Below are 17799 nucleotides of genomic sequence, written 5' to 3'. Positions count from 1 at the left end.
ATCGTTCCGGTCTGTGTGTGCATCATCGTAATCCATGTGTGCATCATCGTGATCTGTGTGTGCATCGTCCTGATCTATGTGTGCATCATCCTCATCTGTGTGTGCATCATCGTGATCTGTGTGTGCATCGTCCTGATCTATGTGTGCATCATCCTCATCTGTGTGTGCATCATCGTGATCCGTGTGTGCATCGTTTCGGTGTGAGTGTGCATCATCCCGATCTAAGTGTGCATCATCCCTATCTGTGTGTGCATCATCCCGATCTGTGTGTGCATCATCGTGATCCATGTGTGCATCGTCCCAGTCTGAGTGTGCATCATCCTGGTCTCAGTGTGCATCGTTGTGATCCGTGTGCACATCGTGCCCATCTGAGTGTGCCTCATACCGGTGTGAGCACGCACATCATCGTGATCCATGTGTGCACTGTCCTGATCCATGTGTGCATCATCCTGATCTGAGTGTGTGCATCATCCTGGTGTGAGGAGTGTGCATCTTCCCATTCTAAGTGTGCATTGTTCCGGTGTGTGTGCACCATCGTGATCCACGTGAGCATCGTCCCAATCCGTGTGTGCATCATCCCAACCTATGTGTGCACTGTCCCAGTGTAAGTGTGTGTATTGTCACAACCTGTGTGTGCATCATCCCCGGTCCATGTGTGCATTGTCCCTGTCCCTGTGCCACCATCCCAGTCCCTGTGTGGATCATCCCGGCACACAAGCACAGCCCCAGCACATTGAGGAATGGTTTGGGTTGGAAAGGACCTTAAAGCCCATCCAGTGCCACCCCCTGCCATGGGCAGGGACACCCTCCACTGTCTCAGGCTGCTCCAAGCCCCGTCCAACCTGGCCTTGCACACTTACAGAGATCCATGGGCAGCCATAGCTTCTCTGGGCACCCTGTGCCAGGGCCTCCCCACCCTCAGAGGGGAGAATTTATTCATAATGTCCAATTTAAATGTCTTAAGTTTCAATTTATAAATATCTAAGAAGATGTGGCAGTGTAAACCTCTGGACTGGCTGTGCTGGGAGGGCACAGGCAGCCCTTGAGCTGTTCCCACTGACAGACCTGCAGGGTAATGCTGGAGCCCCCAGGCCCTCTCACAGACCAACCTGCCCAGCACTCAGCCTGAAATTAAACTTCTAAACCACTCAAACCACCAGCTGCCCTTCCCAGGTGCCCACACCACATGAGCAAAGAGGTTTCAGGTCTTTGGGCAGGAGTTTATTGTCAGCCTGGCTGTGCCAGCCTGGCTGTGCCACTACACAGGTGTCCCCTCCTGTGCCTGCTTCTCCTGCACCTGCTTCTCCTGCTGTTCCCGTGCAGCTCTTGCTCTCGCCTGCCACTCTCTCCTCTTCTTCAGTCTCTCAGCTGCTTGCAGCTTCTGCTTCTCCTGGAACACCTGTGGAAGCAGAAGGGAGAGAGATAAAGCTGCCTGCAGAGCTGCTGCCCAGGCTGTTTTGCTGCAGGCAAAGTGGTTCCAGCAGGAGCCAGATCAAATCCTCCTTCTGTGCCTTCCCTGCTCCAGGAAACCATCTGAGATTATTCTGTTACAGCCACCCAGTCAATCACTGAACCTTTCAGGTTGGAAAAGACTTCTGAGACCACACTTTTTACAGAGGGGTTTTCCACTGTGCAACCTTCTCCATACCTTGATGCACAAAGCCTTCTTGACAAAAGAGATTCCTCCAGAAAATCTGAATGCCACAAAACCCATTTCCTAGACTTTCACAGAGGGGTTTTCCCCTGCTCCATACCTTGATGCACAAAGCCTTTTTGACCAAAGGGATTTCTCCAGAAAATGTGAATGCCACAAAAGGTGTGGCAGACTTTCACAGAGGGGTTTTTCCCTGCTCCATACCTTGATGCACAAAGCCTTCTTGACCAAAGGGATTTCTCCAGAAAACGTGAATGCCACAAAACCGAATTCCCAGACTTTCAGAGAGGGGATTTTCCCTGCTCCATACCTTGATGCACAAAGCCTTCTTGACCATCCAGCGCTTGGTGAGGCGGCGGCTGTAGGGCTGGGGGGGGCTGTACTGGATGCCCAGCTCCTTGCAGGTGTTCTCAAAGGTGCTGTAGTTGACCCGGCGCAGGTAGCCCAGCATCTTCCTCCTCCTGTCCAGAGCCATCAGCATGAACCTGCGGTTCCTTTTGTCCTGCAAAGCACCCAAGCTTCACTCCACTGCAGGCAGGTTATGGTATTCCCCCCAGACAGAGGAAGGAATGAAGTGTTACTGTCATATTTTCTGAAAAATCCCTTTGCCAAGATTTTTTCTCCTGGGAAGCTGAGAAGCATCAGAGAAAAAATAAAACAATATTATCTCATTTGCTTCTGCCTGTTTTGCTGCTTTGGAATGTGGTCTGGAGATTGTTTACCAACAGGTGCTTCTTTGATTAGTTTCATGTCAATTATTTTACTTAATAACCAATCACAGTCTAGCTATGTCAGGACTCTAGAGAGTCACAGGTTTTTCATTAATATCTTGTTAAGCCTTCTGTCCATATCCTTTCTCAATTCTTTGGAAGAATAGAATAGAATAGAATAGAATAGAATAGAATAGAATAGAATAGAATAGAATAGAATAGAATAGAATAATAAATTAGTCTTCTAAACGTGGAGTCAGATTCATCTTTCCTCCCTTCAATCGGGGACTCCAAAAATACCACAGTGATGACTCTGACTCCATGTTCTCAGAAGGCTAATTTATTATTTTGTGGTACTATATTATATTAAAGAATACTATACTAAAGAATACAGAAAGGATACTTACAGAAGGCTAAAAAGATAATAATGAAAACTCCTGACTCTTTTCAGAGTCCTGGCACAGCTTGGCACTGATTGGCCAAAGAGTGAAAACAACCCACAGCAGAAATCAATGAAACAATCACCTGTGGGTAAACAATCTCCAAACACATTCCAAAGGAGCAAAACAGAGGAGAAGCAATCAGATAATTATTATTTTCCTTTTTATCTGAGGCTTCTCAGCTTCCCAGGAGAAAAATCCTGGACGAAGAGATTTTTCCAGAAAATGTGAATGCCCCAGCAGATCGTCCTGCCTGTCCAGTAAATTACTGAGAACAGAGCAGATTTTGGATGAAGGGCAATGATAAGGTTAAGGACAGAGTCTTAGAACAATTTCTGTTGGCAGATGCTGTGAGTACATCAGGTCAGCACAAGCTGATCCAAGGAGATGTAATTTACTTTGCACTGGAATTGCTTTCTCCCTTCCATGGTTGCACCTTCACCTTCCCTGAAGACTCTTGTGTCTTCAGGGCTGTGCCAAAACTGCAGGGAAGGTCTTCTGGCTAAAACCTGCTCCTCTTGAAGTGTGCTGCTTCAGAATAACAGAAGCATTTACCTTTGTTTTGCTAGAAATTAAATATGAAAATAATCTGTGACTTGGCTGTGTCTGGCTGTTCTTTGGAAGGGCACAAGCATATCCTGAGCCACACCAATCAGGGCAATCCTTCACAGGAGACATTTGTGATTTATGTAAAAAATTCAGCCAAGGAATTCTAAAAAGTCCAACTTCAACACTTGGTACAGCTTCTGGTGTCTTGTAATAAAAAACTCAATTCTGTTCTCTTGTACCTCTCAGGTTTTCATGAGTAATAATTATGCACTTCTTTCAAATGCAGTTATCAATCCATTCCCCACCTTTTGCCCTGCATAAAGAATCTTTGGTATCTGTTTTAAGAACATAAATTCAGGCAAGTTGTCTCAAATTTGGGCCTAAACCCAGGCAGGGGAGTGGGACATTCACACAGTGCTGTCCAGCAAACATTTCCATGAGCAGAACAAGCACAAATTTTGCTCTTTGTTTATTACTGCAGCTGCAATCATTAATTAGCCAAAACTAAGGGGTGAAGCCACATCTGCAGCAAGGAGAAATGGAGCTCAAGTCTGCCCAAAGGAATCTGCTCAGCTGTTTCCTCCACTACAGTAACAAACCAGAACACAGAGCAGAGTGGGCGAGAACCCAGCTGTGCCTGAGCCAGCAGCTCCCCACACTGGCACCAAGGAGCAGCTGTAACTATTTCATAAACTCCTTAGGAAAGCCATAATCCCCAAGATTAAACTCCTTTTGTAATAAACTCAGCAAACCACCTGAGCAGCTGTGGGCTGAGATCCCTGAGTTACCTTGGGGTGCCTCTGGAGGTGCTCCTCGAGCGTGCGGATCTTGGCAGTCAAAATAGCAACTGTGAAGGACAGAGAGGGAAACTGTGTGAGAGCAGCAGCTTTCCCAGGTGATTTAGGATCATCTGCCTTGCCTCAAGCTGCCAGCTGAGCACTGCTGCCCCTGCAGGGACCCACAGCAGCACAGCAGGGGCTGCCCATGGCAAAACAGTGCCCAAAACAGAACAGCGTCCAAAATAAAACAGTGCCCACAGCAAAACACTGCCCATGGCAAAACACTGCCCACAAGAGCACAAAAACCACTGCCCACAGCAAACACTGCCCATGGCAAAACACTGTCCAAAACAAAACAGCACCCAAGACAAAACAGTGCCCACAGCAGCACAAAAACCACTGCCCACAGCAAACAATGCCCACAGCAGCAGAACAAACATTGCCCACAGGAAAACACTGCCCACAACAAAACACTGTCCACAACAAGCACTGCCCACAGCAAATACTGCCCAAAGCAGCCCCTGCCAACAGCAAAAACTGCCCAAATCAGTCCCTGCCCACAGCCCACAGCACAACAAACAAGAACACACAACCTGCAGGGCTGTGATAGTTATGAGGCTGCTTAATTAGAGGGTAAGGTTTTAGCAACTCATATAAATTCATCTGTGAATTTATTCCTCTTTCAGCTCCCAGTGATTTGACATTTGTTTCACCTCATGGGATTTAAGTTCTGGGGGAGCAGACAGCAATAAAAGGGTTTTTTTTCCAAAGGCAGCAGCCAGGTCTTTGGGATTTCAGGCTCTGGAGGGAGGGCTGATGGCATCCTGAGGCACTGAAGGGCTTTGCTGATGACAAAGGAGCTGTCAGTGTTGGTCAGTGCAACAGGACCTTTGTCCCTGCACTGTCCCCACTGTGCCTCAGCCACAGCTCTCTGATGCACAGAAAAATTTGGGTTCTGTGTCTGAATTTGGTTCATTTTGGCAACAGCTGCAGCTCAGCGCTTCATGTCACAGCAGCACTCCAAGCAGAATAAAGCACACAGTGCCTTTGGAGGGTGGATGTGGAGCAGGAATTTGGAAGCAGCCCAGCAGCCTCTGCAACACTCCCAGACCTGGAGCAGCCCTGCAGGGAACCTGCCCCTCAGCAGCTCTCCTGGAGGAGATTCTCCTGAATTCTACAGCAAACTGCAAGTGCTGGGGTGGGAACAGCTGAACAGAAGCAGAAAAGTTTCATCTGCCAACAATACCCTTCCCTTTTTAACTTGCCTTGCACCTCAAAGGAGCCATTGTCATGGGGAGACCTCCTGACCTTCTCCACCAGCTGCTGTGTCTTCACCTTCAACTTCTCCCTCTGTGGGGCACAGAAAAGAGGTTGTCACTGTCCCAGAACACTCAGCTCTCTTCCCAAACACCCACATAAAGGCTTTGCAATTCACACCTTCACTCAGTGCTTTTACATCCTTTTAAGGTGAAGTGGCAGCACAGAGGAATGGCATGGAGATCTTTGTGCCACTTCCCTACCTGTTTGTTTTTTGGGCAAATGGAAAGTAAAAATAACTTGAAGGACATCTGCTGTCCAGGGCAATGGTTTCTAGAACACAGGGGGTCAGCCAGGAGCAGCAGCAGAACAGCTCAGTGCCCTGACACCCCTGAACACTTTCTTCTCCCAATTTAATATGCAATTGTTACCACTTTAGTGGGATAAATTTTAAGAGCAAACTCTGGTTTTTCATCACCCCATGTTTACAGTCACTTAGAAATACTGTCAGTGAAAGATATTTAACAGCATAGACAAGTTTCACACGAAGGTATTCATTAAATCTGTTTTATTTTCAAGCAAGCAGAGTGACACTGACCTGACTTGCCATCTCCAGGGACAGCAGGCGTTTCACCACATCATCCACGCTGCAAGGGATGGCAAATTAGTTTATAAACCAGAAACAATTCTATTTAACAACAAAAATTAACTCAGCTTCTCAGAACATACTCCCTTTTCTCAGCTTTAATTAACTCTATATATTTTCAGGGACTCTCCTCCTGCCAAACCTGGCAGCCATAAACTGGTGCTCACTTTCCTAAGCAAAATCATGGCTCAGATTACAGGAGTATTGAGTAGTTTTGCTGCAAAAATATTAAATTTTAAGGCTGGTTCCTTCAGAGAGCAGTGAAAGTCACAGTTGGGCCACTGGGGGCCCTCCCTGCACCACACATGAGCAGCTCTGCAGCAGAGCACAACAGTGCTGAGCCCCAGAGCCCAAATCTGGCAGCAGCTGAATTCATGTGGAGTTGTTTAATGACTCTCTCCATCACCTGAGCTCAGGACAGGCACAGATTATTTCCAAGATGGCTGTTTCTAGTATTTCAAGGTTATTTAATGGTTTTTTTTTGGTTTTCTTATGGACTACAAAGCCCACAGAGGATGTTGGCAAACAGCACTCAATCTCACATAGAGTGAACAATCACTGACCACTGTCTGTGTCTGCAAATTTGATTTCAAACTGACTTTGTGGCCACAGAGCATTAATAACTGATTAGTGAGCAGGTGCCAGCTCACACACACACCTTATTTTTAAGGTACAAACCCCTGGAGAGAGCAGCCACTCCCTCTCCCTGTCCATACCTGTTCATGATGGGGAGATTGGCATAATCCTTCTTCAGCATGGTGGGAGGAAGGTCATCCAGATGACTGGGGATGTCTGCAGAGAGAGGAACATTGGGGGAAGAGCAGGACAAAGTCAGAGCTCTGATATGTGCTGAAGGAAACTGGCTGTGTGCTCCAAACAAGAACTGAGCAGATCCAGCCAAGAGGGCAGAACTGAGTGACAAAAATGGGTTCAATCTCTTCCTTTCAGCACTCTGGATTTACAATGTGGTGTACATGTATTTACAGCAATCCACTGAGCTCAGAGATCACAGAATATCAAAACAGTTTTGGCTGGAAGGGACCATAAAAGCCCATCTGATTGCACCCCCTGCCATGGCAGGGACACTGCACTGTCCCAGGGTGCTCCAAGCCCTGTCCAGCCTGGCCTTGGGCACTGCCAGGGATCCAGGGGCAACCACAGCTGCTCTGGGCACCCTGTGCCAGGGCCTGCCCACCCTCACAGATCTCCTGCTACTGACAATTGCTCATTTCCCCACACTCAGGAGGAGGGGAATTGTCTGAGTAACCCCTGAGCTTGCAAGGAACCACTTCTGGAATGATTTCTGTGCCATGAGGGCACAGCTCTGAGCATGCCAACAGCAAAACACTGCTCCTGTGGATGCTGACATACCTTTCCTGTTCTTGGTCACGGGTCTGGCATAGCCCCTGGCTGCCTGGAGCACAGGACTGCAGCCTGGGTGGGAGAGACAGAAAGGATTCAGACAGGAGTGCACTTCTCCAGGCAAATACTCTGTGCAGTCATCAGTGCTCTGTGCTGTGTGCTCCTCTGTCCAGTCAAACACTGCTGGGTGTGGGGGGTCAGAGCACTGAGACTCTGGGTGAGCAGATCTTTAGTCCCAGATGTGTGGGACAGCTCAGGGTGGCTCTCACACTGTGCTAACACAGATTCTGGTGGTCAGTGCTTAGGCAGATTTTAGTCCCAGAGGTGTTTGGGGTGGCTCAGGGTGGCTCTCACACTGTGCTAACACACTCTGGTGGTCAGTGACCAGGCAGATCTTTGTCCCAGAGGTGTTTGGGGTGGCTCAGGGTGGCTAACACAAACCCTGGGTGATCAGTGCCCAGGCAGATTTTTAGTTCCAGAGGTGTTTGGGATAGCTCAGGGTGGCTCTCACATGGTGCTAACACACTCTGGTGGTCAGTGACCAGGCAGATTTTAGTCCCAGAGGTGTCTGGGGTGGCTCAGGGTGGCTCTCACACGGTGCTAACACAGACTCTGGTGGCCAGTGACCAGGCAGATCTTTGTCCCAGAGGTGTTTGGGGTGGCTCAGGGTGGCTCTCACACGGTGCCAATACAAACCAAGCTCTGCTGCCTCAGAGTGGGCAAATGCCAAGGCTGGAGCAGCAGAGCTGGCTGCACACACTGAGCAGTGTGAGAGCTCCCCCGGGCAAATGTGATAATTTAGAGGGTTCAGACTGCTGAATTAAGTGATTAATTAATTAATCTCATTAGCGACGTGAACGGGCTGCTCTGGGCCACCGCAGCGTCAGAGCTCAGGAGCAGTGACACCTGGGGACAACCTTTGTCTGGCACAGACACGAATTTTCATCACCAGCTGGGACTCGGTCATTCTTTGACCTTTCAAGAACAAACTCTCCCAGCTGCTCCTTCAGGGCCCTGCTGCTGGGACCAGGACCCGCTTCAGGCCACTCGTCTGTGCCCGCCTCGGCCACCCCCGCTCGCTCCCGCTGCTCCGAGGGACCCCCACATCCCGGGTATCCCAAGGTCACCCGGCGCCCCGTCTCTTTTCAGGAGGAACAAACCACGAGCCCGGTGTGTGACCCCCTGAGGGCCCGCGGCCACTCCCAAGACCGCCCTTTCCCCGCACCCTCAGCTCCCACCGCGGCCCCGGCCGCTCCCAATTCCTCCAGCGGGGTTCGCTTCCCTTTCCACCCTCCCTCCCTCCCAGCAGCCTCCTGACCCCCCGTGCCCCTCACCGGGCTGTGCCCTGCCCAGCGCGGCGGCCCCGGCGCGGGCGGGCCCGGCCAGGCCGCGGCCCAGCAGCGCCAGCATGGCCCGCGCTCACCGACACGCCGCCAAGGGCGCCGCCATCTTGCCCAGGCGCCACTGCCGAGCGCCGAGACAGGGCGGACGGAGCGAACGCCGAGCGCGTCGATGGCCGTCCAGGATCCTGGTCCCCTCCCCGGTCCCGGAGCCCTCCCGGTGCCCTAACTGTCCCCATCCTCGTCCCGGTCCCCATGTTCATCCAGATCACGTCACTATCTCCATCTCCATCTCCGTCCCCTTTCGTCCCCTATCTGTCCCCGTCCTTGTCCTTGTCCTCGTCCCGGTCCCGGTCCCCGTCCTGTCCCCGTCTCGGTCCCATCCCCATTCCATCCCCATCCCATCCCATCCCATCCCATCCCCATCCATCTCCATCCCGTCTCGGTCCCCATCCCCATCCCCCAGTCTCCATCCCCGTCTCGGTCCCGTCCCCTCCCTGGTCCGGTCCCGGTGCCGGTCCTGGTTTCCATCCTGTCCCCGTCCCCGTTCCCTTCCCGCAGAGACGCCCGGCTTGTTCTCAGCACGACCCCGTTTATTTCGGAGGGAGATGGTGGGGAGGGGACACGCACAGAGAGCGGGATGGAGCCGGGCAGCGCCCCGGGGTGCGGCTGGAGCCCCGCGGGCCGACCCGGTGTACCGCACCCCGGGGCTCCATCCCGGTGGCGGACCCGGTGCCGCTGCCCGGCTCCATCCCACGCTAATCCGCCCGGCACTCGTGCAGCTCCTCGGCGCCGCCGATGCGGAGCCCCTGCAGCAGCGGGAAGGTGGCGGGGGGCTCCTCCAGGAACGCCCATTCCCCCCCGCAGCCGCCGCCGTCCCCGCGGCCCCGCAGGTTCTCGTAGAAGCGGGGAGCGGGCTCGGGGAGCAGCCGCTGCCCCCGGTACCCCGCGGCGCCCACCCGCGCGTACTGCACCGGCTCCCCGGGGCCCTCCTGCCGCACGTAGGGCCGGGGCAGCGCCGGGGGGGCGGCGGACAGAGCGGGGCGCTCCTTCCCCGGCTGCTTGCCCGGTTCCCCTTCCAGCACGGTGACCGTGGAGATGGCGGCCGGGCCCGGCTCCCTCGCGGCGAGGCTCTGGAGCGGCTCCTGGGGACAGCGGGATGTCACGGGCGGTGCCACCCGTCCCTGCTGTCCCTCAGGGGGCAATGTGCTGGGTGGGCACTGAGGGATGTCACGGGTGGTGCCACCCGTCCCTGTTGTCCCTCCCGATGCTATGTGCTGGGTGGGCACCGAGGGAGGTCACAGGCGGTGCCACCTGTCCCTGCTGTCCCTCAGGGGGCCATGAGCTGGGTGGGCACCAGGGGAGGTCACGGGCGGTGTCACCTGTCCCTGCTGTCCCTCTCTGGGGCCATGTGCTGGGTGGGCACTCAGGGAGGTCATGGGCAATGCCACCCGTTCCTGCTGTCCCTCAGGGGGCCATGAGCTGGGTGGGCACCAGGGAAGCACCGAACGCTCTCACCTGAGGCAGCGCTGCTGGCACCCACTTGCCCAGGCTGCTGTTGGCAGGGTCGGGGACGCTGGGCCAGAGCTGCTCCTTCATCCTGGGGACCACGGGGGTGGGGGACTCAGCGGGGTGGGCTGGAATGGGTGGCCTCAGTGCTGGACTGGCTCCCCGAGGGATGCCAGCTCTGCAAGGCCACCCTGTCCCAGCGGGGCAGGGCTCTGCCACTCACCGCTCGTTCTTCTGGAAGCAGATGAGCAACACCATGAGCCCGACAAAGACCAGCCCCAGGCTCAGGAAGAGGAACTGGAGCTCGCTGTCATCTGGGGAGAGGGACAGGGTCACAGGGAGCTGCAGTGGGCACTGCCAGCTGTGCTGTGCCACGGGGCTGGGCAGGACCAGGTCCCCTCCCGTGTCCCCCTGGTGGGGTGGCCGCAGCCCTCACCCAGCACTGTGGTCACCAGGATCAGGCTGGTGCCGTTGGTGCTGCCAGCAGCCGTGGATGCCATGATGTGCACCTTGTACAGGGTCGATGGCTTCAGCCCCCGGATGGCAAAGGAGCTGAGGGAAGGGTTCACGGTGGCGCCTGGGGACACACAGGGGGTGTTGGTGAGACAGAGTGCCCCCACCTGCTGGCAGGGACCCACAAAACTCCCTGACCCTCTCTGAGAAGGACACGGGCTCCTGATATCCCCACCCAGAATATTCAGGTGGGACAGAGGGCCAGATCAGTGGTGCTGCAGGCAGGACTCACTGGCCACGCTGGTGATGCTGCTGGCCCAGAAGATGGTGTAGCTGGTGATGAACCCATTCTGCACCTCCACTGGCAGCGGCTCCCAGCACAGCTCGGCCTCTGACTTCCTGATCCTCTTCAGGTGAAGCTTGGGGGCATGGGATGGTGCTGGAAAGAGCAGGACAAGGGGGGACCAAGTGCTGAGCAGAGCCAGCGCCTCGGGTGGGAACTGATGGGGGGATCCCACCATGACGCACCCAAGGCTCACTCAGAGATGACACAAATGCAGCCCCCCAGGCTGAGCTACAGCCCCTGGATTTGGGGTACAAGGGGGAGAGGTGGTTCCTCCTTTTGGTGGGGCTCCCTTCCCACGCACCTTTCTGCTGGGAGTAGGCTGTGGTGTGGGCGGGCACCCCGACAGTGCCCTCGTACAGGGGGTACACTGAGATGTTGTAGCGCTGGAAAGGCTCGATGCCATCTGCAATGGAGAGCAGAGGGGGCACTGCTGAGACCCCCAGCATCACGGCACCAGCCCACCCACCCTGGGTGCATCCACAGGGAGGAGGGAGGGTGGGGAGTGGGCTGGGGGCTCTGGTTTGGTCAGGATGGGTGCCAGAGCCCCCTGGCAGCCCCCCTTACCCTGGATAAGGGCTGTGGTGGCTGCCCCATCACGCTCCATCTGCCAGCACCCGCTGCAGTGCCCAGGCTCTGCTGCCACCCGCTGCCACTCCAGGACGTAGGCGGTCACTGGGGCCAGCGGTGCCTCCCAGTGCACCCAGAGGCTGCGCTCACCCCCGGGCACGGCCCGGAGCCCGGACAGGGGCTGACCTGTGTGGGACAAACAGCCGGGATGGTGGAGAGGGAGAGGGAGAGGGAGGAGAAGGAGAAGGAGAAGGAGAAGGAGAAGGAGAAGGAGAAGGAGAAGGAGAAGGAGGAGAAGAAGGAGACCTCTCCCACATCTCCCCCCGTGCGCCCGGGTTTGGAGTCTGCCCTCTCCTTGCCCTGGCCGTGCAGCCCGCTCGGGGCGAGCAGAGCCCCGGGCACCCGCGGGGGTTTGGGGCACTGCCCTCACCTGTCCTCTCCAGCAGGATCACCTCGGTCGGTGCCGACTCGCCGGCGGCGTTGTAGGCTGACAGATGGACCCTGCTGGTGCCCGCGGGCACCGAGAAGTTGCACTGGGTGCGGGTGGTGTTGCAGACGGTGGGGGGGTCCCTGCCCCTCCTCCGGGGGCTCAGGGTCACACGGTAGCCCAGCACTCGCCCGTTGGCCTCCCGCTGCCGTGGGGCCTGGGTGTGGGCAGGGCGGGTGGGTGCCAGTCCCTGCGGGGACCTCAGGCAGTGCCCCCCAGGCAATGCCCCCCCCAGGCAATGCCCCCCAGGAAATGCCCCCCAGGCAATGTCCCATAGGCAATACTCCCCAGGCAATGCCCCTCAGGCAATGCCCCCCAGGCAATGCCCCTCAGGCAGTGCCCCCCAGGCAATGCCCCTCAGGCAGTGCCCCCCAGGCAATGTCCCCCCCCAGGAAATGCCCCCCAGGCAATGTCCCATAGGCAATACCCCCCAGGCAATGATCCTCAGGCAATGCCCCCCAGGCAATGCCCCCTAGGCAATGCCCCCCAGGAAATGCCCCCCAGGCAATGTCCCATAGGTAGTGGCCCCCAGGCAATGCCCCTCAGGCAGTGTCCCACAGGCAATGCCCCCCATGCAATGTCCCCCAGGCAATGCCCCCTAGGCAATGCCCCCTAGGCAATGCCCCCTAGGCAGTGTCCCCCAGGCAATGCCCCCTGTCCCCCCCGCTCACCTTCCAGCGCAGCTGCACCTCCAGCCGCCCCCTGGCCCCAGCTGGCTGAGCCCCCCACCATGCATCCAGCTTCCCTGTGGGGGCTGCAATGGGAGGGGATGGGAGAAGCTGAGAGGGGCCCGTGTGGCTGTGTCCCCAGGACTGTGCCCTGTGTCCCCAGCACTGTGCTGTGTGTCCCCAGCGCTCTGCTGTGTGTCCCCCTGTGTCCCTAGCTCTGTGCCATATGTCCCTAGTGCTGTCCTGTGTGTCCCCAGCACTGTCATGTGCCCCCAGTGCTGTGCCATGTCCCCAGCACTGTGCCCTGTGTCTCCAGCACTGTTCCCTCTGTCTCCAGCGCTGTGCCCTGTGCCCCCAGTGTTGTGCCCTGTGTCCCCAGTGCTGTGCCGTGTGTCCCCAGTGCTGTTCCCTGTGTCCCAATGCTGTGCCATGTGTCCCCAGCACTGCCCCCAGCACTGTGCCGTGTGTCCCCAAGGCTGTCCCATGTGTCCCCAGCTCTGTGCCGTTTGTCCCCAGTGCTCTGTCATATGTCCCCAGCACTGTGCCCTGTGTCCCCAGCACTGTGCCACCTGCTCGGGCATAGGGCACCCCCGGGTGTCTCACACTTACCTTTCTCGTGGGTGGTGTAGTTCCTGCTGGGGCTCCACTCGCTCCAGGAGCCCAGTGCCGAGGCTGAGCTGCGCCTGCAGCGCATCTGGAAGCTGTACTGGGTGCCGAACAGGAAACCGCAGCGCTGTGCCGTGCCCGCCTGGCCGACGATGCCACTGACCTGGGGACAGCCAAACCCACAGCTGGCTCCTGCCTCGGGCCCTGCTGAGGGCTCAGGGGACTCCTCGCTGTCCCACTCACATGGGGACCCCCCGCTCCCACTGCTTGGAGCAGAGGGAGGGTCCCGGCTCCTGCCCAGCCCCTGCCCCACAGCACTCACCAGGGCCCAGGCAGCGTCCTCGGGGGCCCGGTAGCGCAGCTCACACTGCAGCTCCATGTGCTTTGTGCCCCGCGCCACGTCCCAGGCCAGGGCAATGCAGTCGGTCTGGAAGGGGATGGACTGGATGCTCTGCAGAGTTGGGGGGTCCAGCTTGGCTGCAGGAAGGGCAGGGGAGAGTTGAGAGGTGTGTGGTGGGCAATGCTCAGAGCCACGACCTCATGTGTAGTGCCAGGAGCTGCAGCCAGGGTGCTGCAGAAAGAAATGGGGGAAACCACCCCAAAACATTTAGGAGAATGGCTGGTGGCAAGGGACAGGAGCTGGTGTGTGCCCCTGCTTGGGATGGAGTAATGCAACACTGGAACAGCTCTGCATTAATGCCTATGCAGAGAAAACAGATTCCATGGTGCCTGGAACACCCCACATTTGGGTAGGCTTGGGGGTGAGAGCGGGGCACATCCATGGGAGAGCTCAGCTGGTTCCTGAGCAGCCCTTCCTCAGCCCCAGATCAGGGCAGATAAATCTCTCCATCTGGGAAGGCTCCTTTTATAAATAGTTTATAGGCACAGGATCCATTATTAATAGAGCTGCTGAATAAATGGGTAATCAATTGCTGCAGGAGCTGTGGAGTGCAGCAGGTCAACTGGCAGCTCATAACCCGGTGCTTGCTGCTCGCTCTGCAGCGCTGGCACCGATTCATCCCGCCAGGACATTCATCACGGAACCTGCCCGTAAAATGGGCCCCACGTGCTTTAATGTCATTTCAACACCCCTGACGAGCTTCCCTGGCCCCTGACCTGTGTGCTGTCACTCACCCACGTCCATGGGGTCGATGAGGAGGTGCTCGGACTCGGCGGTGCCCAGGGCGTTGGTGGCAGACACCCAGATCTCCATCTGCCGGTACAGCTGCAGCAGCTGGCGTGGCACCGTGCAGTGGCTGTGCCCTCCTCGTGGCGTGCAGCCCGTCACTGCCTGGGCTCTGCTCCTGCAGCAGACAGGGCACCGGGCTCAGGGTCCTTGCTGTGGGGTTTGGCAGGGGATAATAGTTCCAGGACTTACTCCATGCATTTCAGCACGAAGCTGGTGGGGAGGTGGCTGTTGGTTCCCTGCTGCCATTGGCACGTCAGCCCGTAGTCATCGAGGTTCAGGACACAGCTGAGGTTGAGGGGCTTTGCAGGAGGATCTGGAGGGGAAAGAGCCTGAGCAAGTGCCCGTCCCTGCTGGGAAGGAGGGTGACCCATAGTGGCAGCAGACTTACAGCCCGCCCTGATCTCGGCCATGCCAACACGCTGCTTGGTCCCATTCCACTCCACACAGCAGAACAGCCTGGCCTGGGTGTGGTTGAAGCGGGGCAGGGTGAGGTTGGACACCTCTGTGCCCCCCGGGCCCTGGCGCTGGCTCCCAGCCACAGGCTTGTTGTCCAGCATCCAGCTGATCCGGACCCTGCCCTGCTCCAAGCCCTGGCAGAGCTCCCTCTGGACGGTGCAGGACGCCGTGACAGCCGAGCCCAGGGGCACAACGGGGGGGCTCACAGTCACCGAGGCGCAGCCCAGTGTCCCTGCGGGCAGGAAAAACCTGTCACACCCTGGGCACAGCTGTGCCAACAGCTCCTCAGCGCCCAGGCAGGACACACATAGGGACGAGCTTCTTCCCTTAGATGGGCCCCCCACTCTGGAGAGGAAGAGCCGAGCGTTGGGCAAGGCACGGGCACGTGCCAGGCCCCATCCTGCCCGTGCCCGCCGCTCGTGCCTGCCCCGGGGGGCAGCGGCTGCTGGGGATGCTGTGCCCGTGGCACGGGACAGGATGGGGACCGCACTCACCGCCCAGCTGGAGCAGCAGGAGCAGGGAGAGCTGCCGCAGGAAGGGTGTCCCAGCCCCGCGCCTGGCCATGGTCTCCTCCGTGGCTTTGGCATCACCTGGAGCGGAGAAAGCGCCTTGTCCTGGGGGTCGGCAAGGGCTGGGGACGAGGTGGGCTGAAGGAGCCGGGCTCCATTGTCAGCGGCTCTTCCTGGAGCAGAATGTCCTTTCGCTGTCAGCGTCAGCCCTTCCCGCAGCCCTTCTGACACCTCCGCCCCCGGCTCGCCACAGCCGCTGGGGCGGGAAGCGCAGCGGAGAGAGCCCGGAAAGCGAGAGAGCCCGGAACGCGGAGAGAGCCCGGAACGCGGAGAGAGCCCGGAACGCGGGGCCGTCCCCCCGCACCCCGGCACCGTCCCGGGCACAGCGCCCGCAGGCACGGGCTGATTTTATCTTCATTATCTCCAGCCGCTGCCGGGCAGAGATTTGCGGTTTGAGGGCGGCGGAGGGCGATAAGCTGGGAGAGGGAAGCGAGTGACCGACAGCAGCAGAGCGGGACTGGCCGGGGCTGCGGGGTCCTGCCCACGGCCCTCTCGGCCGACCCCTGCCTGCTGCTGGGAATGGCCTGGGAGCGGTGGATCCTCTGCCCCGGATGGGTCTCAGGAAGGGCTGCCCACACTGTACCCAGGTGCCCACAGCTCCTCACCCCCAAGCCAACATCCAGAGGGAGGCGAAGCACTCGAGGGTGGGAGTGGGACAGTGGCCACCCCTGGGGCACGCGGGGCTGTCCCAGGCAGGGGATGGGCAGAGCAGCCACGGACCAGATGCTGCTCAGTGGGACCTGAGTGTCACCCACCCCTACCCACCTCCACCCCTACCCCATCTCCATCCCTACCTCGCCTCCATCCCCGCCCGTGCTCCGTGTCCGGCGTGCCCGGGAGCCGCTCACGGCCCGCTCCGAGCGCGGGGCTGCGGCAGCCGGCGGCTGGCCGTGCCCGGAGTGTTTGCTAACATGCTGCTTTCCCCGTTAGTTCCTCAAAACCAGGGCCGTTAGTTGCTGTGACGCTGTGAAGAAGGTGATTGCAAAACACTTCCCTGAAGCCTGCGACCCCCTCCTCGCTCGCCGCAGGCAGGAAAGCCCGGGGGGCGCGGGCACCCCGAGCAGCGCCCGGCCTCCACCCTGCCCGCTGCAGGGCTGGGCTTGGCACAGCCGGGATGGGGCACGGACAGCTCCACACTGCAGCTGCCCTGGGGACACCGGGCTGGGCTGGGGGACACGGCAGAGGGATGCTTGGGGAAGTGGCAGCAGGCCATGGGTGAGGGAATGAGCAAGTCAAGGGGCAGGAGGCAAACCCAGCTGTGTGATGCTGCCTGGGAACAGCTCACATCCCCACACCCGTGTCTGTGTCCACGTCCACACAGTCCAGCTTGCCCCAGGGTGAGCAGCCCACAAGGGCAACCTGTGACGTGATGTTCCCACCAGTATCTCCCAGTTCTGACCCTTAACCCGTGTTATTTCACAGGTCCATGCCTGGGGCTGTGCCAAGCTGCTGTGCCCACCCGTGCCATGACGTTCCCACCAGTATCTCCCAGTTCTGACCCTTAACCTGTGTTATTTCACAGCTCCTTGTCTGCTGCCATGCTGTGCTCACCCGTGCCATGACGTTCCCACCAGGATCTCCCAGTTCTGACCATTAACCCGTGTTATTTCACAGCTCCATGCCTGGGGCCGTGCCGTGCTGTGCCCACCCGTGCCAGGCTGGAGCACAGCCCCGGGGGGAAATCCCATGTCTGGGCACTCGGATGGGGCTGGCGTGGGGGTAAACAGAGGTTTGCTCAACCCTGCCACACTCAGAGCCTTCGCAACCCCGGCGGCTGTTGTGCAAAGAGCTGTTTACTCCGGCTTGGGGCAGGATTTCATTTCCACGCTCACATAGGGCTCACATAGCCCAGCACTGCCAAAATTTGGGGGTCCAGAGCAGCGCCCTGGGAGCAGCAGGGTGTGTCCGTGTGGTGGGAGAGCAGCCTGGGCAGATCTGGCATTGAGCCGGAGGGGATGGCCCGGGGCTCTCAGCACCGACCTCACCAGCCCGACAGTCCAAACAAGGGCACTTTCTCCCAAATCTGCCCTGCTTGTAAAGGGTCAGGCTGCTGGTGGGGATGGGGTGGGGGCTCAGCACCCTGAGCTGGGGCACGGCGCCGCTGCCCACTGCCTGCCCAGGCCGGGGTGAGCTGCCCTCGCAACATTTCCCTGGGGTGTAGCAACAACCCCCGGCCCGTCGGGACGGAAGGCGGTGCCGTGCGGGCTGTTTA

At 57.9% G+C, this 17799-nt stretch overlaps 2 protein-coding genes across 2 annotated transcripts; both read right to left on the bottom strand.

Moving 5' to 3' along the window:
* Positions 1–1245: 1245 nt before the first annotated feature.
* MRPS15 (mitochondrial ribosomal protein S15) lies at positions 1246–8785 on the bottom strand. Its single transcript, XM_054292594.1, has 8 exons — positions 8732–8785; positions 7407–7469; positions 6752–6827; positions 5988–6036; positions 5398–5482; positions 4142–4200; positions 1965–2156; positions 1246–1399 (listed from the first exon to the last, which is right to left on the bottom strand). The coding sequence occupies exons 3-8, from the start codon at positions 6790–6792 to the stop codon at positions 1259–1261; spliced, it is 567 nt and encodes a 188-aa protein (XP_054148569.1). The 5' UTR covers positions 6793–6827; positions 7407–7469; positions 8732–8785; the 3' UTR covers positions 1246–1258.
* Positions 8786–9495: 710 nt separating this feature from the next.
* On the bottom strand, positions 9496–15582 carry CSF3R (colony stimulating factor 3 receptor). The gene is made up of 15 exons (XM_054292612.1): positions 15513–15582; positions 14951–15250; positions 14752–14875; positions 14508–14677; positions 13696–13850; positions 13377–13536; positions 12771–12853; positions 12043–12256; positions 11610–11798; positions 11347–11448; positions 10992–11138; positions 10683–10823; positions 10470–10560; positions 10256–10337; positions 9496–9882 (listed from the first exon to the last, which is right to left on the bottom strand). Exons 1-15 carry the CDS (start codon positions 15580–15582, stop codon positions 9496–9498), a joined length of 2415 nt encoding a protein of 804 aa, XP_054148587.1.
* Between the last annotated feature and the right edge of the window lie 2217 nt (positions 15583–17799).

This window comes from Melozone crissalis, unplaced genomic scaffold, assembly GCF_028551555.1.
Source record: "Melozone crissalis strain CALT ecotype California unplaced genomic scaffold, PUWL_Pcris_2 ptg000111l_1, whole genome shotgun sequence".
NCBI classification, from domain to species: Eukaryota; Metazoa; Chordata; class Aves; order Passeriformes; family Passerellidae; genus Melozone; species Melozone crissalis.
Note: the sequence above shows the minus strand (reverse complement) of the source record. Positions and strands in the feature narration are given on the sequence as shown.